The following is a 21,045-nucleotide window of genomic DNA, read 5'->3' as shown; positions in this document are numbered from 1 at the left end:
GCCAGTCTAATGGGAAGGCTGTGCCTGCTTCACATCAGTGAGCTGTTTGAGGTTCGGTTCAGTAACAGATAATGAAACTCTGAGGTCGTCATCAACGTTTAGTCGTGAGTGATATTTGCTTTTCATGTGCAAAAATGAGGAAAACTCCTGCTCACACTTATAACTACTAGGAAATATGAGCAACACTTTTAAAGCTACCTTTGAAAGCTTTGGGTAGGATGTTATCAATGAGCACCAGAACTTGCTAAGAATGCAATCTTCAAATCTATCTTGTGCACCAGAGCTATTGACAAGGTCAGTCAACTCTTCTTGCATTTCACTATCAATATCAGCTACGGTTAACTTGAATGGGTTTCCAGCCAACTTCAAATCTGTGTCATTTGGGTCAGGAAAATATTGTTGAAACCAGTTATTTCATGAATGAAATTAAATCATGTGAAGGCAATACTTCTGACAAGCAATCAAACATATCAATATGGCCAGCATTGACTTTCTCTCTTCACATCTCTAGCTTCATGATGAATGCTCTAAGCTTGTCTGTAAAATCAATTATAGTGGTAGAGTTCCCTTGAAGAGATGTGTTGACACTGTTTAATCTTAAGAAAATATCTCTCAGATATGCAGCTTTCCATTTCCATTCTAAAGACTTTAACTTCTCCCTGAATCTTGCAGCGTTCTCAGAAGTCTGTGTCGCAAAGAAAGCTGCAATCTCATCAATCAGTCCCACAAATCGATTCAGGACATTGCTTTTAGAAAGCCATCTCACTTCTGTGTAGTAAAGGAGGTTTTCATGGTCTGCATCGCAATCTTGACATAATTGACGAAACAACTTTGTGTTTAGGGCCAATGTTTTTATTTAATTAACCATTGAAACTACATCTGAGAGCACAGAATTCAAATTTGATGGAAGAGTCCTTGCTGCCAATGCATACCTGTGAATCATACAATGGAGGTATTTTGTTGAGCCATTGGCTTGCAATACTTTTGCACGGAACCCAGACCTGCAACCCATCATTGCTGATGCTCCATCTGTAGTAAAAGCACATGCATTTGCCCAAAAAGCCCTGCATGCTGAAGAAAGAGGGACACAGCTTCGAAGACATCATCTCATCTTGTTCTCTGCTGTAGCGAGTGATTGAATAGGAAGTCATCTTTAAAGTTTTCACCATGAACATATCTTGCAAATACCAGGAGCTATGAGCAGCTTGACACATCAGTAGATTCATCAAGCTGAATGGCAAACTGGTCGTATGGTGTAGCCTTTATCTGTGCCAGAACCGTATTTTTTATATCATCAGCCATGTCGCTGATTTTCCTGTAAACAGTGTTGTTTGATAGTGACAATTTATTTAGTTTGGCTTCAGCACTATCTCCAATAATACAACAAACTAGTATATTCTTACAACAGGGTAATATTAATCTCTTCCCTATTGTATGTGGCTTCTTTTTTTGCCACCCTGAGCGCCACTAGATAGGAAGCATGTACCGCTGTCTTGTGTTCCTAAGCAAATGGCCTGACTCATCCAAGCGGGCCTTTTTAGCGCTTTGTTCGTGTCTCTGAAAATATGCAATATCCTTTTTGGCCTTGTCAGCGTGTCTTGTTTCTAGATGGCATTTAAGAAAGCTCGGCTTCATACTAGATTCAGAAAAGACCTTCAGACACTAAACACACTGTGACAATTGCTTCCCTTGTCTTTCAATCACTGTGAAACCATATTTAATGTTCTCAGTGTGATACGAATGTTTTTTTGCTGGCATGGTGTCGTATAGTCAAATCTAAAAATTGAAAATGAATCTAAAAATTTATTTACTGATCTTTAATTTTAATACAAAAACTGCTGTTAATTTTTTGTGAGTTGGGTTCAATAGAATGTAACAATATTACCAATAGTAAAAGGCCAGAGCTGTTAGTCAACTCACCGATCACCAGGAGCCTTAAGAGTAAACTGCCAGCTTACCACTTATGAGGTGTAACTTGATACGCAGCTGGAAGTTATGTCATGACACAAGGCTCTACCCTCAGAGCGGCTTTGTCTACTTATAATCATAATAAGCATTGTACCATTCATGCCCGAATGGCGAAACTAATTGGTTTTAAAATGATACCAATAATCGCTCTATAATAGTGGTTTCAGCAAAGTTATTAATAAATAAAGCCAAACTAACCAAAATTTATTAGGTTTATAACTTGTATTGTACCCCCTAGATTTCTAAAATGTACCCCCATGGGGTACTTGTACCCCAGGTTGGGAACCCCTGATCTAGACCTACAGGCAAACCATTAACATGCTTGGAGCCTATGAAAGAATTTTTGGTAAATCTAATGCAACAGAACTATTCACACATAGAGGTTCGATAAACAAGTAACTGCCTACCCTCCATAGTGCAACACACGATGCATACGGAAAATATAGAGCTTCAGATGGTGTTAGCCCATATGCATATCAGCATGAATATACATCGCTGTATATTTATTAGTTTTAGTATCAAATAAACTTGATGTTCAACATGAAAATTAAAACTCCAACTCAGTGAGCAGTTTGCTTGTTCGTCGCTGGTGCTGGTAGATGCAGGTGAAAGAGAAAAGAAGCTATTGACCAGAAGGTGATAAATAAATCGCACTAACTCTGTATACTGCACAGAGTTAATGCAAAAAATATCCATTTGCAGTTGACTGCAAAACATATCCATCTAAGATTGAGTGCTTACGCAAAATAGTTATTATGTGTGAGAAACCATGAGTATAACGATTTGATTATAATAGTCAATATAATTTAAAATTGAATCACTAAGCGTTGTAACTATGGTTATCTTGTAGTCATGGAAGGATGAATATTTATCGTGGGATCCAGAAGACTATGAAGGAATAAAGAGAATGTACTTACCGTGCTTCAAAGTATGGCTTCCAGACATCGTACTCTACAATGCGTATGTTTTTATTCATAGTTTTTCAGTTACTTCAAATCAGGATTCCGCAAACTTTCATAAAACATTTGGCTTGCTAATCTATCTACAACATCAGTTAGTAATATAACAATCTTCAAATCCTCCCATAACTTACAGAGTGGAAGACATACACGAGAACTACTACATGAAGTCTCCAGTCACAGTCGATTACACCGGAGAAGTCAAATGGTTTCCTCTCGCTAAACTTCACTCTTCGTGCAAGTTGGACATCAGGTTTTACCCTTTTGACCGGCAAGTCTGCTACTTGAAGCTCGGCAGCTGGTCATACTCTGAACTTGAAGTAGATGTGAGAGACGGAGAAACGGGGGTAGAAAAGAATGACTTCATCGATAATGGAGAGTTTGAGCTCGTTGAGTTTACAGTAAGTAGAAAAGGTTGATCATCCTCTAGTTCATAAGGGGTGAAAAAGTAGGAACATTAGTAAGATTTTGGTAGTAGATGTTTTACTGAATGAGTTTTACACAAATGTAAGTAACAACAATATAAACCCATGTTGACATGTTACATTGTTGATGATCGGTAAGAGACATCATATTCATGCGTGGACAATTACACAAGTTGATCCTGCAGGCTCGTGCTCTCTCTTTCCAAATCATTATTTCTCCATTATACCTGCTCTGGCTACATCTGCTCTGGCTAAATATTGTCTCATGAAGATGCAGGTCCAAGACTGTTTTTATCAATCTTTACACTTTGCTGACAGCGTTATCACAGTGGCCAGCATATCATGTTCGGCAATTTTTCAAAACACAAAAAAGTGTACTCATTACAAAAATATTAGCCAATGTGAGCCATGCAAAACCAATGCAAACAACAAGCTGTATTTAATGTAATGCTATCAAGAGTGTGTACTAGCCTGGGCATGGCTCTCGTGGGGATTGGGAGAGAAAGCCTGGGACACATAGCAACACGCGGGAAAGACAACTCTAAAAGTCGACTTCTGAAGTCGCTAATATCACAATCGTTATTTCTGAAGGAGTATCATGTGACGGTCTTTTTTATGATCTTCGCGAGTACTATGTATTATTTTTAATCTGAATTGGCAGTAAACAAACGCTGGTTGGTAAGTATGAATTGTTGGTTGCATAATAAATCAATCACGGGAGTTATATTATTTCATGTTTAATTAATTAGGTTTTGATTTAATTATAATCAAAAATTAAATCAATTGAATAAAATTTTTTCACAATAACAATACAAACGAATAGCAATAGAACAACAAAAATGAATCGCCCGCTGCTAGTAAAGAAAAGTTTATCTAGTAAAAAGTAATCTCAGTTATATTTTACTCGCGAGTATTGTGATTACTCGCGACAGTTATTATGAACAACTCGGACCTACCACTGCAAAACGGTGCCATCTGAAAGCAAATACTCTTTCCGAAGCCAGTAAGAAGAACTATAAATTAGTCAATACCTACGATAATATGTTGTAAAGCTTGAGACTGTTTTGGTCTCAGCGTGACTATGCCTAGCTTTGATAGATGATTTTTGAATTGCTCCATTTTTTATCAGTAAATGAAATGAAACCGCAAACGTGAAAACGCAAGAGAATAGTAACCTATGGTTCTTATCGTTTTGTTATCAAACGGGGTATTGCATAACTACCCAGTCTATCAAAAACATAGGACCTTTCACTAGATCAAGTCACGTTACCGTGACGATAGGCTTTTAAACGCGCCACATCTAACACATCGTGAGATCAGAATCTATTGACACGCTTTCATTAGTATCAGTCTGAGCGTCATATGTAACATATGTCGCTCGTTTTGCCGAAGTTATCTTACCTTTTTTTCGCTATGTGTCCCAGGCTCTCTCTCCCAATCCCCACGAGAGCCATGCCCAGGCTAAGTGTGTACTGTCTACATCAATACTATGCACCCCTTAACAAACTTGATACTCGCTTACTTAAATTCAAATTATAAGTTATAAAGGCAAGAATTAGTTGAATTCATGTGTCGCATGCTTCGTTTTCTGTCAAATGTTTTAACAAGCCAATGTGTTATAGCCCTGGCTGAGAGATACCCCGAGAGATAAACCCATCAATAGCATGATCGCAATAAGATAGCAAATGCTGCCTTTCAATGTAATCCAATATCTTACGTCAGCATGGACTTAGTGTGAAGTAGAATAATCGGTGCATTAAACTTGGTAGCAGGTTCAATAGACTTCCTGCCAATTGTATCAAAGCACGCTACAAAGTTATTGCTATTAACATAGTCAAGCAAAGTAAAACCATAGGAAGGAAAATACATTTTTTGTCTTGAGGGTTTGTTCTGCGAACAAGAGATTGTAGTTTGACTCCCAAAAAGACCACTTGTGGTGGCAAAAATTGTACCCTACCTTAAATTCCTCCTCTGTCAGCGTATGGAGTAAGGGCCTCATTTAAACACTTGAATTGATCTCAGATTTCGCAAATGCAGCCACTGCATGGGTGCCTATCTCAGATATATAGGCACTACTTTACCTTTCGTACCAAGAGAGCTTCACCAAGCAAACTCCTTGATGAATGCAAGGATTAACTGAAGCACGCCTTCATGTCCTAGCAAAGTAGGCTACTAAATTGATCTCTTCAGCGCTGTTAGCTATGAGAGATGCTTACCTCAACTACAGCCAACTAGAACGATACTATAGCAAGTGATGCCATTATACATTATATTGGCCACAAGAATGTATAATTGATGTCCTAATGTCCTAATTTAACATAATTTTAAATTACTATTTTTTTTATTAATTTATGGTTTGTCTCACGGTCTAATTTGCTTTTAATGGCATTGACCGGTAAAAGCAAATTATTTATATCTATTTATAATGTCACTTGTGACTACTGCTAGTCGTACCTTGCAAATACTAAGAAGTAGTGATGCTGTGATGCTTCTCAGGTGAAGAGAGTGAAGAACCACTATGACTGCTGTCCTATCCCGATAATCACTCTCAATGTGAACATCCACTTCAGAAGAAGGCCGATGTTCTCCATATTCACTGTAGCTATACCATGTATAATGCTCTCTCTTATGACTATCATCGCCTTCATCCTTCCTCCGCAAAACGAGGCTAAGATCGAAGTTCAGCTCTCCGTTATGTTATCGCTCGCCGTGTTCATGCTAATGATTGGTGAGATACTCCCCCCAACCAGCGATAAAATACCCCTTATAGGTAAGGCTTTCCTCCGGAACTTGGGCCAACCTTGCCTTTTGCATAGAATGTCAAATAGACAAGTTTTATTTCATGAGTTGATTTAAAGGAAAATGGTCAAAGCGTTGAGAATATAATCGAGTAGAAGTTGATAGTATAGTTTGGTATAACCTTCCAACATTACTAATAACTGATTATAACTTTTGATGAAACAAGAAAATTCGTACATTGACTAGAATAGCATACTTTGTATGCATACATCATTTTACGAAATAAACTGTCCGATGTCTGTAGTTTTGGAAAGAAAAATTTTGCTTAAAAAATTTAAATTGTTGACAAAGGGTTTGCTGACAAACGTTAATGTTGAGGTGATTAGCGCTGTCAAAAAATCTGTTACAGGAGTGCACATCGTTATACAGATGGGATTGACCGCCCTCTCTTTAGTCTGTAGCGTCTTGGTGCTGAGGCTAGTCTCAACTGACTACAAAGATGTGCCTGAAGTCCTGAGAAAGGTATGCTGTGAGTCTTATGCGATATATCTTCATTGACACCTATTGTTTTAAATCCACCTGCGGCAGGTGTCACTCTAAAGTTCTTATTATGACATCAAAGCTTTCCTCTACTGGTGAGGCCCATGACTATACCGGTGTTAGAAATTACATGACCTGTCAATTTGAGAGTTTATGATGTATCAGGGTACGATTATAGGGTTCTACACAAGACAATCATCTCAGCTATCTATATTCTTTAATACAGATCGGTTAGTTGTCAATAAGAAAGGTATAGCCTGTTACAATTTTGATCTTCTAGACAGAATCAATACATATGTGATCAATTCTTATTGCATTTTATGTTGTTCATAGTACCTATCCCCTTCTCATGTAAGTATGGTTACAGGAAATTTGTACAAGGGTTTTTAGAAATGCGCAAAGACTAACTGTTCTGGGTTGCTTAATAAAATTTTGAGCATGGACTCAACCAAATATTTTGAGATATTTGGAAACTTCAAGTTATATAAGCTCTCAAGTAGACAAGTGCTCTCCCCGCGTAGCTTTGATCATTTTGTTTCCCTGATTTACACGTCCACATGCAGTAGAATGCTATATAATGATCAATTACAAACAGAAAAGTTTAAAATATCTAATTTAATTTAATGAACTTACTTCACACCTTCTCGTCATTAAGTCCTTAGCCAAAGATTAAGGTATTGTGGGTTGGTGTTAATATTTCATGTGTAGGTTAATTCTTGCTGTAGTCCTCTTGCTTGTAAATAGCTTAGAAACACTTACTATCTTTGAAATTCTTTCGTTAGAAAATGTTTCAGTAAAATCAGAGAGAATAGGTTAACTATTTTCATACCACAAAACACTTTATATCAGTTGTTGTAATTATCAACTATACTGTTAACAAATAATAATAAAATTTTACTATAAATACTTTTATATATATAAATCTCAGTGTTTGTTTGTCTGTCTGTTGTTCGTGTGTCCAGTTAATGCGATTAAAATCTAGGAACTAAAAATCCGCTTTGCATTGGATTTTCAAACCACTAGGTCTGCAGACAAGGGAGCCAACCATTACGCTATGCTGTCCATGCCACATAATAGAATAATTGTGCGCATACTTATACACCACTTGCAAAAAATGTCAAATAGTGAAGATTGCATATCTATTTAATTTACACGTGCAACACTTGTCTCATCAAATGAGGTCACAATGCCATATTTAGTAGTAGGTTGACAGTCTCGGGGTCTGCCATATTTGTTGTGACGCATGTCTCTATTACTCTCTATTACGCATGTCTGTAACTCGGGTATAGTTCTGTATTTGCGCTCCAAGTTGCCCTGTCCACCTCAGATTATATATGACTAGCTGTACTACCCGGCGTTGCCCGGATAATATAAAAGCTTTTGGACAGAAAATTGTATTTGTTTTTATGTATTTAACATATAACAACAGTTGCCGTTCTAACTTTCAAACTACAAATCATGAGAAAAGTGTTTTGTGTAGCTGAAATAAATTAAGAGAGAACTAATATTTGCTATTGGCTACTACTAGCACACTTGAAGATCATGATTGTGTGAGAGATTATGGCGCGTAACATAACCGTTATAAGCACAATTATTAGCACAGTTCTTGGTGTAGTAAAGATTTAGACCAGCTTGAGTTACTAGCTTAAGTTACTCAAATTTATTGAGTAAAGAAACCTAGCCAATGGCAACTACATTACCTGCCACTGTTTATAAGCTGTTTTTATTACTCGTGCAACGCCGGGCATTCATCTAGTTTATATATAATAAATCTAAGTGTTTGCTTGTCGTTTGCTTGTTTTTTGTATATCCAGTTATAGCGATAGTTTTGGGAACAAAAAAATTGCTTTGCACTAGAACTGAACTTGAAAATCTTGGTTTTGCAGACAAGCCTGCTATCCACTACACTACACGGCCAACTTGCAATACTATAAAATAATTGTGGACATACTTATTACATGCATTGCATAAAATATGCTTGTATTACCCTTCAGTACCACACTTGAATACCAGAAAAAATATATGCCTAGATTTCCTCAAAATGCTATAGAAATTGTATATATATATATATATATCATAAACTTATTGCACACACAGAAATAAACAAATACCTTCATTTAAAAGTAAATGTTGTATGTCGATTTAAAATAAATTTTTTAGGCAAAAACTTTTTATTACCCGTTGGATGGCAGGTATTCATAGTAGTACTACATATCTTAAACAATTGAAACATTTATTTAAAAAAAAACGAAAAATATTACTTTATTGCTATCAAATCTTTTCTTTGACACTGAACATTTGATACTTCAATAGTAACAATAACTTTCCAGCTTGTAAGCAGTATGCTGCTATCAAGTTTTATGTCACTCAGTTTTGCTAAAGTATACGTTTTCAACATAGATATATCAATGGAGAATAGATATGGCAGCACTTGCAGTTGTGATTCGGAGTTTAGTATTTACAGCTGGGAGGTGGGCCCAGCACTGGCATCACAACTCATTAACTTCTACTTTGTTGTGCGCATGAAATATCTGTATAGACAGGCCTTCAATCATAACCAAGTCGTTGTAGTCTGTTTGACATTAATAATAGGGGCAAAAGCTATATTCTAGCTGATCAAGTTATTTACTGTGGCAATACAAAGACGTCTACAATGTTTACTGCAATAAGTGCCTGGTCTGGTGCCATGCTAAAAGTGCTAGGAGAAAATATTACATCGCATGAGATTCAAACCCAGATATACTGCTTCCCAGCCTAGTACACTACCATCTGCCCCACTCAACCAGATTTCCTCATATAAGAATAATTGTGCATAAAGTTATTTTCATAGATATATATACATAGGTATATATATCTATGGTTATTATACATAACAATCTCTCACGTTGTATGGGACTGTCAGTATACTAGCATTATATAAAAGCTATAAAAATACTTTTTAGATCGGATGCCTATTACAATATATTACCAAACGACATCACTTTCAGCAACTAAAACTTCTTTAAGCAATCTTTGCCTTGAATGAATTTACATAAAAAAGCTGTCTAGGTTTTATAAGGCTTCAACCTGCAAAGATTTAAGCAGTTACAACTCATTCAGTTGCTCTACAAATGAGGGAATGATATAAGATCTTTTTATTTTTATTAGTTGTCTTCTCTTGCAGAGAGCTGTGAAGTTATCCAAGTTTCTATGCATGGGCGTTCCCGACTATCTCAAGGACAAACATAACATTCAGGGAAAGCTGGCTATACTCGAGCAGCACCAGATTAACTTAAGAAAGCACTATCTGGCTGCCACGTCTGAAAATGGTTTAAATCCAGGAGCTCTCGGTCTCCAAGTTGGTATGAAAGAATTAAAAGCTAAAGCCGCCACTCTTGTTGCCCTCAGCTCAGAAGAAGGCGAAGACAGTGTATTAAAGCGACCATTAAAGAATGGAAACCTTCACAATCACTGCTGCCGTGATGATCACGCTAAAAAATTGTCATCGATAGAAGTGATTGTTGCCAAAGTGTTAGAGCTGATGGAGGACAGCGTTTTAAAAGAGCAGCGGAAGGCTGAGTGGAGCATGCTCGGTGCCCTCATAGACAGAATTCTTCTCATCGTTCTTATTATTGCTGCAACCTTAACTACTCTTTATATCTATATGTTAGCACCACACCACATGCACACCCCCAACAGCTAGCAGTCCACGTCTTTGAGATACAAATAATAACGTACGGTACAAGCCCATCGCAGTGGATTAACTATGAGTCTAGGATCATGGTATTGCGTCTCAATGCTATTGTATAAACTATACTTAAAACAGTTTTGCCAGTGACCACATTCATGATGTAAAAATATAGAAAATATATTATTATCACAGATTGGTTGAATGTAAATTTGGTATATCGCGTATATTATTTATATCATGCATTATGTGTAGGTCATGTATAATACTGCATACGCTGTGCATAACATGCATGCCAAGTATGCAGTGTATACTATTTGTACTATGTACATTAGAAGTGTCTGATATACCGTGTATACTATGTATAATAGGTGTACAATATACTTATGCCATGTATACTGTGCATGGTAGGTATTGCATGCATATCATATATACTATAATTATATACTGCGTGCATTGCGTGTGCCATGTATGTTGTGTATACTGTACACAGACCAGTATTACTTAGAATGTGTGGCTTGTTTACTGTGTACAACGAATATATTACATATACCATGTATACTGTATACTGTATACATCGTATAACAGTCCATGCTTGTACATTATGTGTACCCACTACTCATATGATGTAACACGGCAAGACTGTTGACAACCCTGTAAAATTCACACAGATTCTGGTCCAGTCTTTGCACTGCAAAAGTCTCTGAGCAAACAATAGCTTGTAATAAATTTTATATTTCCTTTTTAAACTTAATGTCACTTAATTTTAAAAACAATTGCAAAACAGTTTACATGTAAGAATATCTGACTTTGAGTTAGTTTGTATATTCACAAAGACAAGCACGTATGCATTTTACTGCATATTTTCTTCTCTTTTGGACTAAGTTCTCGAGCTGATGTGCTGCCAAAAAATACAAATACTTTTAGGATGTGAGCCTTTTCGTCTTTCTGTTCAGACTATTAGCAACATTCATGAGAAGATAATTGACACATTATAAATATCTCTTAACTAAATTACAGAATTTGTTAACTTAACAAGTACAATGTATTGTTAACATGGGATATAATCCTTGTTAATTACTGAACAGATAGGCTTTGGATGAGGGAAAACACCTCTATCCGTTTGTATCTATTTTTAGCAATACATATGCCAATATCTACAATAGAGTTACTAACGGCAAGTGCCGCCATATCTTCTCTCTAGTGATAAATCTATGTTAGCAAAACTGAGTGACACATGACTTGATAGCTATGTGTCAAGCAGCATACTGCTACAGCTATAAAGTTATTTTGCTATCAAGGCATATACAATGCTCAGTGTCGAGCAGCATACTGCTACAGCTATAAAGATATTTTGCTATCAAGGCATATACAATGCTCAGTGTCAAGCAGCATACCGCTACAGCTATAAAGTTATTTTGCTATCAAGGCATATACAATGCTCAGTGTCAAGCAGCATACCGCTACAGCTATAAAGTTATTTTGCTATCAAGGCATATACAATGCTCAGTGTCGAGCAGCATACCGCTACAGCTATAAAGTTATTTTGCTATTAAGGCATATACAATGCTTAGTGTCAAGCAGCATACTGCTACAGCTATAAAGTTATTTTGCTATCAAGGCATATACAATGCTCAGTGTCGAGCAGCATACCGCTACAGCTATAAAGTTATTTTGCTATCAAGGCATATACAATGCTCAGTGTCAAGCAGCATACCGCTACAGCTATTAAGATATTTTGCTATCAAGGCATATACAATGCTCAGTGTCAAGCAGCATACCGCTACAGCTATAAAGTTGTTTTGCTATTAAGGCATATACAATGCTCAGTGTCGAGCAGCATACCGCTACAGCTATAAAGTTATTTTGCTATCAAGGCATATACAATGCTCAGTGTCGAGCAGCATACCGCTACAGCTATAAAGTTGTTTTGCTATCAAGGCATATACAATGCTCAGTGTCGAGCAGCATACCGCTACAGCTATAAAGTTATTTTGCTATCAAGGCATATACAATGCTCAGTGTCGAGCAGCATACCGCTACAGCTATAAAGTTATTTTGCTATCAAGGCATATACAATGCTCAGTGTCGAGCAGCATACCGCTACAGCTATAAAGTTAGTTTGCTATTAAGGCATATACAATGCTCAGTGTCGAGCAGCATACCGCTACAGCTATAAAGTTATTTTGCTATCAAGGCATATACAATGCTCAGTGTCAAGCAGCATACCGCTACAGCTATAAAGTTAGTTTGCTATTAAGGCATATACAATGCTCAGTGTTGAGCAGCATACTGCTACAGCTATAAAGTTATTTTGCTATTAAGGCATATACAATGCTCAGTGTCGAGAAAAAAATTAGGATGCAATACAATATTTTATTTTTGTTTCTAGTGTAAACAAAATTAACAGTTTTAATTATTTAACATATTTAATTATATAGTGAAAAGTTATTATCATTCTTTTAACTGTATAATTAATAATCACAATTATTGATATAAAATGATATACTATCGTGATATTATGAGTTGAATATGTTTACGGTTCTATTTCTAATGGTTAGCCCGTATGCCTTTACTTTAATCTCTCTCAAAACCGCTTTTGACTTTGAAAAAGAGGCACAGTTTATACCAAAACTTAGACTGTTGTTTCAAAGCAAAGTTGATCCAGGGAATTAATTATTGTTTTCTCAGAACAATGTATAGGCATCAAATATTCAAATTTTTAGAATTATCCAACCTTTCTATTACAGTATTGTACTGTTTCAATAAAACGCCCAGGTGACAATATTCAACAGAGGCAATGTTAGATTATAATAGAGCTCAGAACTCTTTAGAGATAATGATCTTATTACAACAAACAACACAGGTGTTCACCAAAGTTTCCATAGCTCTATTCACTATGAAGATGCCAAAGTTCACACTATGTTGAGTGTTTTCCTTTGTCGTTTGTCCTTTAAAAGCCTGAACAAAAATATCAGTATTTGTATACTTAGTTTTATGCAGTTTTATAAAACTGCGTAAAACTAAGTATTTAGTTTTATGCCTCCCATTTTATTTTCACCTTCGCTAGTGTTTCACCATTGTCACATCGAGCCGCCAGTTGGGCCGCCTCTGAGAAGGCGCTCCACAAGTAGGTCTTCTCATGATAGAAAAGCCAACCGGACTCCCTGCTACTTGTTAGTTTAAAAAGCAGTTTTTGCTATTAACACACAACTTACTTATTTACACTTACTTACCTTTTCTTGAAGTGGAAAATTCTATTCAACTTTATATGCAACTTATTGGGGAAAACTTGTTATCTATGCCTTTTGCCTTTTATAATACATTCCTGATATAACTTATAACTTACTGATATAACTTATAACTTACTGATATAACTTACTGATATAACTTACTGATATAACTTACTGATATAACTTACTGATATAACTTACTGATATAACTTACTGATATAACTTACTGATACAACTTACTGATATAACTTACAACTTACTGATATAACTTATAACTTACTGATATAACTTACTGATATAACATAGAACTCACTGATATAATTTACTGATATAACTTACTGATACAACTTACTGATATAACTTATAATTTACTGATATAACTTATAATTTACTGATACAACTTACTGATATAAATTATAACTAACTGATATAACTTACTGATATAACTTATAACTTACTGATATAACTTATAACTTACTGATATAACATATAACTCACTGATATAACTTACCGGTATAACTTACTGATATAACTTACTGATATAACTTTGTAGCAAAAGCTCAGTTAATTCTTTTTAGAGTACTCATGCAGTTCTCGGCATAAATTTTAGTGTTGGACTCGGACAAAAGTGTTAATCATATTGAAAATTGAATATAGAAATTTCTGTGGAGCCATACAAATACTCTAACTGTAAATTTGGTTTTTCGCCTTTAGAATAGCCAATCAGCACTTGACAGTGCATGTACATTGGGTTAAAGATCACAAGCAAATTGAGACTCAAGTATAAAAGTTAGTGTGTAGTACAAAAGATTACTAAAGGTTAGGATATAAGTTTGAACAGCTCAGTGCAACCCTGCTTATATACAACTACCGCTTATGTAACTACTACTACTACATACTAAGCTTTTATAACCAAGCTAACCATGCTAACCATTAGACATATATGTACATTTTAATGTTAAACTTTAACCAATATGAGTGTCAACGGCAGTATTTTTTTTCAGTTTGCGACGAGAGATGAAAATAGCTATGCTATTCGACATTCTATTTACATATAGAAATTAGTCTAATGCTTACTGACCCTCAACATAAAGTGTTTACAATGGGAATAGTTTTTTGCTAATTGGATAGACAAATCCTGTCATACCGTTGGGGTGCCCTAGGTAATATTGTAATCATTTTGCGGACCACCCAAGATCTCATGTTTGCATGCCCATTAGGCACTCTTGTAACAGCGAGCGCTATTTTTTGCTGGATGTCTAGTGACAGGTCTGAATATGAATGTAGGTGGTTAGGTATGAGCTCTCCTCTCTCAAAGCTTTATGGTATTCTAGTATGCCACCTCATTAGTGAACTGACTGGCTCCTTGTTTATAGCTGAATGGGTTGATCCTCTGCTATTTTTGTTTTGAAGGTTATTGTGGGTTCTTTGTAGTTGTTCTCCTCAGCTTGGTTTTAGCTTCATGAGTTTTCACATCTTATGGTTTTCAGCTCATAAAATGTGCTTGAAGTCCAAGAAATTCCTCGTGATTGACACTAACAAGGTTAGACAACTCCTGAGCTAGTTCTTTGTAATGGTCAAGCAATTATACCAAATAGTTACTGATATTTAGCGCTTATAATGTTCGCCAATTTAGCATAATGAAGATTTCATGAGAAATTGGCAAAATTATACAAATTTGCTCATTTCTTTTCAAATTGTCAGTCGTGGAGGTCCCGTTGAGGTGTGACAATGGTATCAGGTTATTATTGAAAAGATAACTCTTAATGTTTGGTATAATTTCTCTACTTCGTCACGTGTAGCGGTGTGTCTGAAATCCATCTATAGAAATTACGTTGATCGTACATTTTGAACTAGTGCTAGGGTCAGTCGAAGGCCAAATTTCATGAAGCGTCAAAATCTTTGTGTTGTAGAATTGCATGGCCAAGCCAACAATTAGTAAATTCATTATTTTATATATCTACGACGTATAAACAATCATCAAAATATTTAAGTTGTCGATAGGGAGATAAACATTCACGGGGTTTTGTAAATATAGCAATACCCGGTGGCAAGTCAAAACGATCGTAAATAAACGACAATTCTGCTATAAATATTGTTCGTTGGCAGGTAGTAGCAGTACTGTATGAGTGCGTGTGCAAAATACATAAACTTTGATTTGTCACAGTAATCAAAGGTGAAACGGTTTTAATAACGAACGATAAAAGTGAGTGTTGTAAAACAATGTATTGCGATAACGAAACTGAGTGTTGTATAAATGATTACACTTGCAGGCATTGATGTGAAGAACAACGCCCGTCTTTTGTTTTTTCTTTTATATATCTCCCATACTGCCTTATACTAACTTGTACTACCTAATATATGAGCTTTATCCACTAGCAGTATTCGCTAGCTTTATCCAGCTTTGCTTACTCACCGTAATTACCAAGACTACCTGTACTGAGCTCAGACGCCAATACAGCCTAAACCTAACAAATCCGTAATACAACACTAAGGACTAGGTTTAAGGTTAAGGACTAAGGTTAAGGACTAGAATTATCTGAGGTGCACCACTTGTTTTTACTCTAGTCTAGTGCGTACTAATGAAGAAGAGATAAGAGACGTCGTGATTTTATAAGCCGTTTGTCAGAATTGTAGAGCTGACTCGTCATAGGCCACTAAAAGAGCTAATTCAATGACTTTTTGAAGTCACATAGTTTTAGTAAGTCAGTAGTGTTTTATATTCACCCACCTCGTCTCCACTAGCTTTAAGCAGAAAGAAGAACGCTCTCAAATACACCCTTGTATAAATGTACTTTGGGACCTCAATAAGCTGAGAAAGATTCATAATCCTGCAAGCCTGTGTGAGAGGCTTTGCCTCCTAAAATCTATCTAGTTTCCTTAGCCCATTTTGCTGTAACATGGCCAGGCGCGCGAGAGACGCCTGCATATACAACTAGTCGAACACAAAAACCGATTGCAAATATTAAATTATAAGAAGCCACCTGTTTTTGATTTGCAAAAGTTAGGACACATAATCCTAGTTTGTCTTTGTTTATTAGTGGTGCTAGGATTTCACCACTAGCTTATAATGCCCTTTACATTACTCTTGACCTCAAACCCGTTGCGAAACGCACAGAGTACTCGTGGCCTCAACACAGTTGATATCACGGCAGTGACAGTATGTAAGAATTAGCCATAGAAATTTGTAGATTAGCCTTTATTGTAAGTTGGTGATAGAAACAAAACTTAGTAAACTTGTAGTCTATTTGTGAACAGCATGTACAGTAGCCTTATTTATAAACAGACTAGCGTTAAAATTCAAGACTTATGTAGGGGCCTAATTGCACAAAAAAAGGCTTCTAAAAGCTAAGTTTTAAGTATGTAAGCTGCAGTACTGATCTGCCGTCTCATCTCACTACTATGATGCTTGAATCTATTGCCATAAAAACTTAAAAGGAGATGCGCAAATCTAGATATATAAATCTCAATGTTTGTCTTTTGTTTGTTGGTCTGTTGTCCATATGTCCAGTTATAGCAATAAAGTTTTAGAAACAAAAAATCCACTTCATAGAAGGTTTGATCTCACAGGTCTCCAGATCAGCGACTAATCCACTACACTATGATGTCCGGCTGACTGCGACATGTAGAATGATTGCGATAACGTTCATTCCATTGGTTAAAATACTCATGCTTGAAGTGCTTAGGGTGAATAATGTTCATTAAAGCCAGCTTCAAGCCAATCTAATCTATGAGTCGCGTGATGACGGCAATTAACTGTTCGTTTTTGAGCTTTTAAGAGCTTGCAATCACTTTTCCACACATTTGGCACCTACAACACAACAGAGTAAGACATGGTGAATCTTTTGATACCAAATAACTGTAAAGTGAATTTTGTTGGAAGTCCACCTTTAAGCTTTTTTTAATCATGCCTTTTTTGTTCTAAAAAAGAAAACATGATTACTCTACTAAAGACCAACTTTCGTCTACGGACATCTATCTCGAGTTTTTATACGGTAACATTTCTTCATAATCCTTAAGTGGAGATTTGGAGGCTTCATCAGCGTGTTATATGAATTATTAAAATGCAGCTGCACCTGTTAAAAATTTTAATAGTTCTGTTTTAGTCATTTAGCAATGATTTCATGGTTTGTGCCAAACCAAAATAGATGTTGTTGAGTACAGCTCGTGTTGATTTTGAGCCCGACATTTTTTGCTGTATTTCTAATTTATATTCTTACTAGGTGAATGCCCGGGTAATAAAAAAGTTAAAGTTTTATTTAACATATAACAACAGTTACCATTTAACTTTCAAACTTCATATCATGAGAAAAGTGTTTTGTGCAGTTAATTAGCAAGTGATGATAAAATAAAGTCTGCGTTGCTTCGATTACAGTTCCTTCAATTTTAATTTCTGTTGTAGCAAAAATATTGTAGAGAGTTATAGAAACCCATAGTTATTATCTAATGCAAACATCCCCTGGTGAAAATCATCAAAATTTTATATGCGTACTGTACATATTAGAAATTAGTAACCGAACAATACGTTAACCATAGTAACTATGGTTACCTACAGTAGCTTTAGTATATTTAGTTGTCATGATCTGCAAGAAAATGTAACATTACAATGTATGTGTACAGTACATACCGTGGGGACATACCGTACTTACTTTCGTGACAGATGCATAACATAAGCATTGAATTAAACTTAAATAATTTTAGCTTACTCAACACAACTAAGTTTTAGTTTATAATTTACTAAACCTCAACTTTGTCATAGGCTAAAGTTTTATCACTTATCTGCTTTCGAATTTATTTTTGCTATAACTTATAACGAATAACGCTGAACTAGGACAGAGAGCAACATATATCTCTTTCAGGCATTGTGGGAGGGATTTCGGCGAATAGCATATGAAATTTTTTGTTATTTCTTCCGTTATCAGTACACGCACACTGCCAAATTTTAGGTTCTAGAGAATTTTTTGTTGATATCGTATAGCAGAAAAAAGTGGTAAAAAATCGTCCATGTTTGGGGAGGACAAAAAAACATCGTATTCCAAATAATAAAGCGAACAAAAATTCTCATAACGGGGCATCGTGACTTCAGGGCGCACTATATTAATTAATAATTGAGTGTGTGCAATCGGAAAAAGAGTATACAGTATATGGTGAGAGCAATGAGAATGGTAAAAACGGCTTAACCGTATCGTTAGGTGCGCGTGTTTACAAACTTGCAGTTGCAATCTTCGTGAGTTCAAATCCAGTACGACGGCAGTTTTCATTCCTAGCTTTTAATCGCTATAGCTGGACAGACAAATGACAAACTGAGATTTCTGCCGATCTATAGATATATTTCTCAAAGTATGTCTGTACGTCGTATGTCTGTCTGTCATTCCGGCTATAGCTATTATTAGAATAGCTGTAGCTGGATAACAATGCAGACACAAAGTCATGGCTTACCGGCATTAGAAGCCTAGCTTATTAAGCAGCTTACTGGAATTTTCCATTAGCAATGTGCCTGGCTAACAGCTTGAAAGTTATAGTTGTTCGACAGTATTAAAACCTTTACAGTTCTTTTTAGTTTTCTCGTAATTTATTTCAACTACACAAAACACTTCTCTCATAATATGTAGTTTGAAAGTTAGAATAGGAAATGCTGTTATATGTTAAATACAAATCAATTTTCTGTCCAAAGACTTTTTTATCACCCGGGCAACGCCGGATAGCACAGCTAGTCTATTTATATAATTGCGAATCTGCTAGTTTTATCTGATACTGTATGCGAAGCTCCAATAAACATCGTTCATCTGCCCTATGGGAATTTGCTTATTACATTTTTAGGTATCAGTTTATAGATCTACAAATCTATATTCAGAAAATTAGGTACTTTTGCTCAATCTTACAGTTCATGCAGGATGAGAGATCATGTAGCCAATACTGTAAAGCTAGCAGTTTGATATAAAAGATTCACACGACCACCAAGAATCATCACAGATTGCTTTGCATCTACTAATTATCTTTTTTATTTTTTTGCTTCGCACAACCAAAGATATTTGTGAAAATGAATAAAAAAATTCAAGACAAATGAAACAAAAATTTGCATGTCATTATTGTTAATATTATATACAAAACAAAACACAAATAGCTCACAATTAATTTTCATGAAAATAAAATGAAAATTATATAATTTATGTTCTTTTACAGATGTAGCTACATACAGATGGATAGAAAGCTGCATAAGAGAATCATTATTATATTCAATGCATGGCTGCTTCTGGTCACCCTAACACAGGGAGAGTTTCTTGTAAATGTGCGAACAGAGGCAGGGAACATTGTGAAGGAGTCTATATCTGAGGACATTGCGCAATCGCGAGTTACATTAGAATATGAAGACTGGGATTTGACTACTGTAACCCAGGTAGTCGACTTTAGGGCCAGTTTGAATATCTTTCGGATAATTCTTTATGGAGAAATAGAGCTCAACCAACCCACAGCTCAGGTTCTCTGCTTTGTTACAAACTTCTCAAGGAGTGAGTTTATAGAACCAGATGCCGTTTCCAAACTCAGACAGGTAAGAATATGCGATAGTAAAATGCTCATTTCTTCAATGCCTAGGACGATGTGTGAATGACAGCATAGCCGCGGATGCAATTTTAATTTGTAGAAAAATCAAGATGCCATCCGCACTAGTGAGAATAAGATGGAAACGAGATTTGCAACTGCTGATCTTGCAGTGGATATAGACCTCTCTGATGCACTCAGTTTGCATATTTCTGATTTGTGCAGCATGTCAAAAGGTGCTATCTATACTACAAAAATGGACATTGACAAAATGGCCAAAGGTATACATCTTCAATTGAATATCATTTGCTGTACGAGTTATACATAGTGTTCCAGCGCAACTATAGTAACATTCCTGACAAATGTTGATTCAATTCTGTTCATTTAACCTCGTCCATTCAGCAAATATCAGGCATAGTTACCTTATTAACACCTAGCCTTTTGTTGCTAATTCTAACATCTACAGTTGACACGTTTCAGATACTGGCAAGGACTATGACACATTATTGGCTGCGACAAGACCTCTAACAACAATTCCCTTACCCGACTGCAACAAATCACATAGCTCTATGGAACAATGCATGTGCCACTATCAATTCAACATAGACTGGTATCCATGCAACCTTCGCTACTGCAAAGGGGTTGTAGCCAACAAACCGACATCTTACAAATGTGGAATCAAGACATGCTCACAAAGCCATTCATACCAGTTTCCAGTCGAAAACAGAATGAGATGTTGGTGGATGGTTTAAAATAATTTGTGTTTACTTCATAAGAAAATGTAGCTCATCCAACCTTGAACATATAGTGAAGGTATATGACAGCCATCTGTTCAGTGCTACCACAGCTTTAACTGTTACCTCAGATCAAAGGGACGGATTTTGTAAAAAGTACTTTAAAATAAATAAAACTCGGGCTACTCTCAAATAAAAAATTCCTGATTTGTTCACTATTAAATAGGATTGCATGTTTAC

The 21,045-nt window shown here is 36.0% G+C and overlaps 2 protein-coding genes across 2 annotated transcripts; both read left to right on the top strand.

The window, feature by feature from the left end:
* The first annotated feature begins 2,215 nt into the window (after positions 1–2,215).
* LOC137391486 (acetylcholine receptor subunit alpha-like) lies at positions 2,216–10,313 on the top strand. Its single transcript, XM_068077982.1, has 6 exons — positions 2,216–2,245; positions 2,819–2,928; positions 3,064–3,328; positions 5,849–6,122; positions 6,501–6,613; positions 9,795–10,313. Exons 1-6 carry the CDS (start codon positions 2,216–2,218, stop codon positions 10,311–10,313), a joined length of 1,311 nt encoding a protein of 436 aa, XP_067934083.1.
* Positions 10,314–15,405: 5,092 nt separating this feature from the next.
* Positions 15,406–21,005, top strand: LOC137386057 (out at first protein-like). Its single transcript, XM_068072718.1, has 4 exons — positions 15,406–15,467; positions 19,717–20,081; positions 20,175–20,352; positions 20,552–21,005. The coding sequence occupies exons 2-4, from the start codon at positions 19,731–19,733 to the stop codon at positions 20,821–20,823; spliced, it is 801 nt and encodes a 266-aa protein (XP_067928819.1). The 5' UTR covers positions 15,406–15,467; positions 19,717–19,730; the 3' UTR covers positions 20,824–21,005.
* Positions 21,006–21,045: the final 40 nt, after the last annotated feature.

This window comes from Watersipora subatra, chromosome 1, assembly GCF_963576615.1.
Source record: "Watersipora subatra chromosome 1, tzWatSuba1.1, whole genome shotgun sequence".
Classification (NCBI taxonomy): Eukaryota; Metazoa; Bryozoa; class Gymnolaemata; order Cheilostomatida; family Watersiporidae; genus Watersipora; species Watersipora subatra.
The sequence above is the reverse complement of the archived record's forward strand: the minus strand, read 5'-3'. Positions and strand labels throughout refer to the sequence as shown.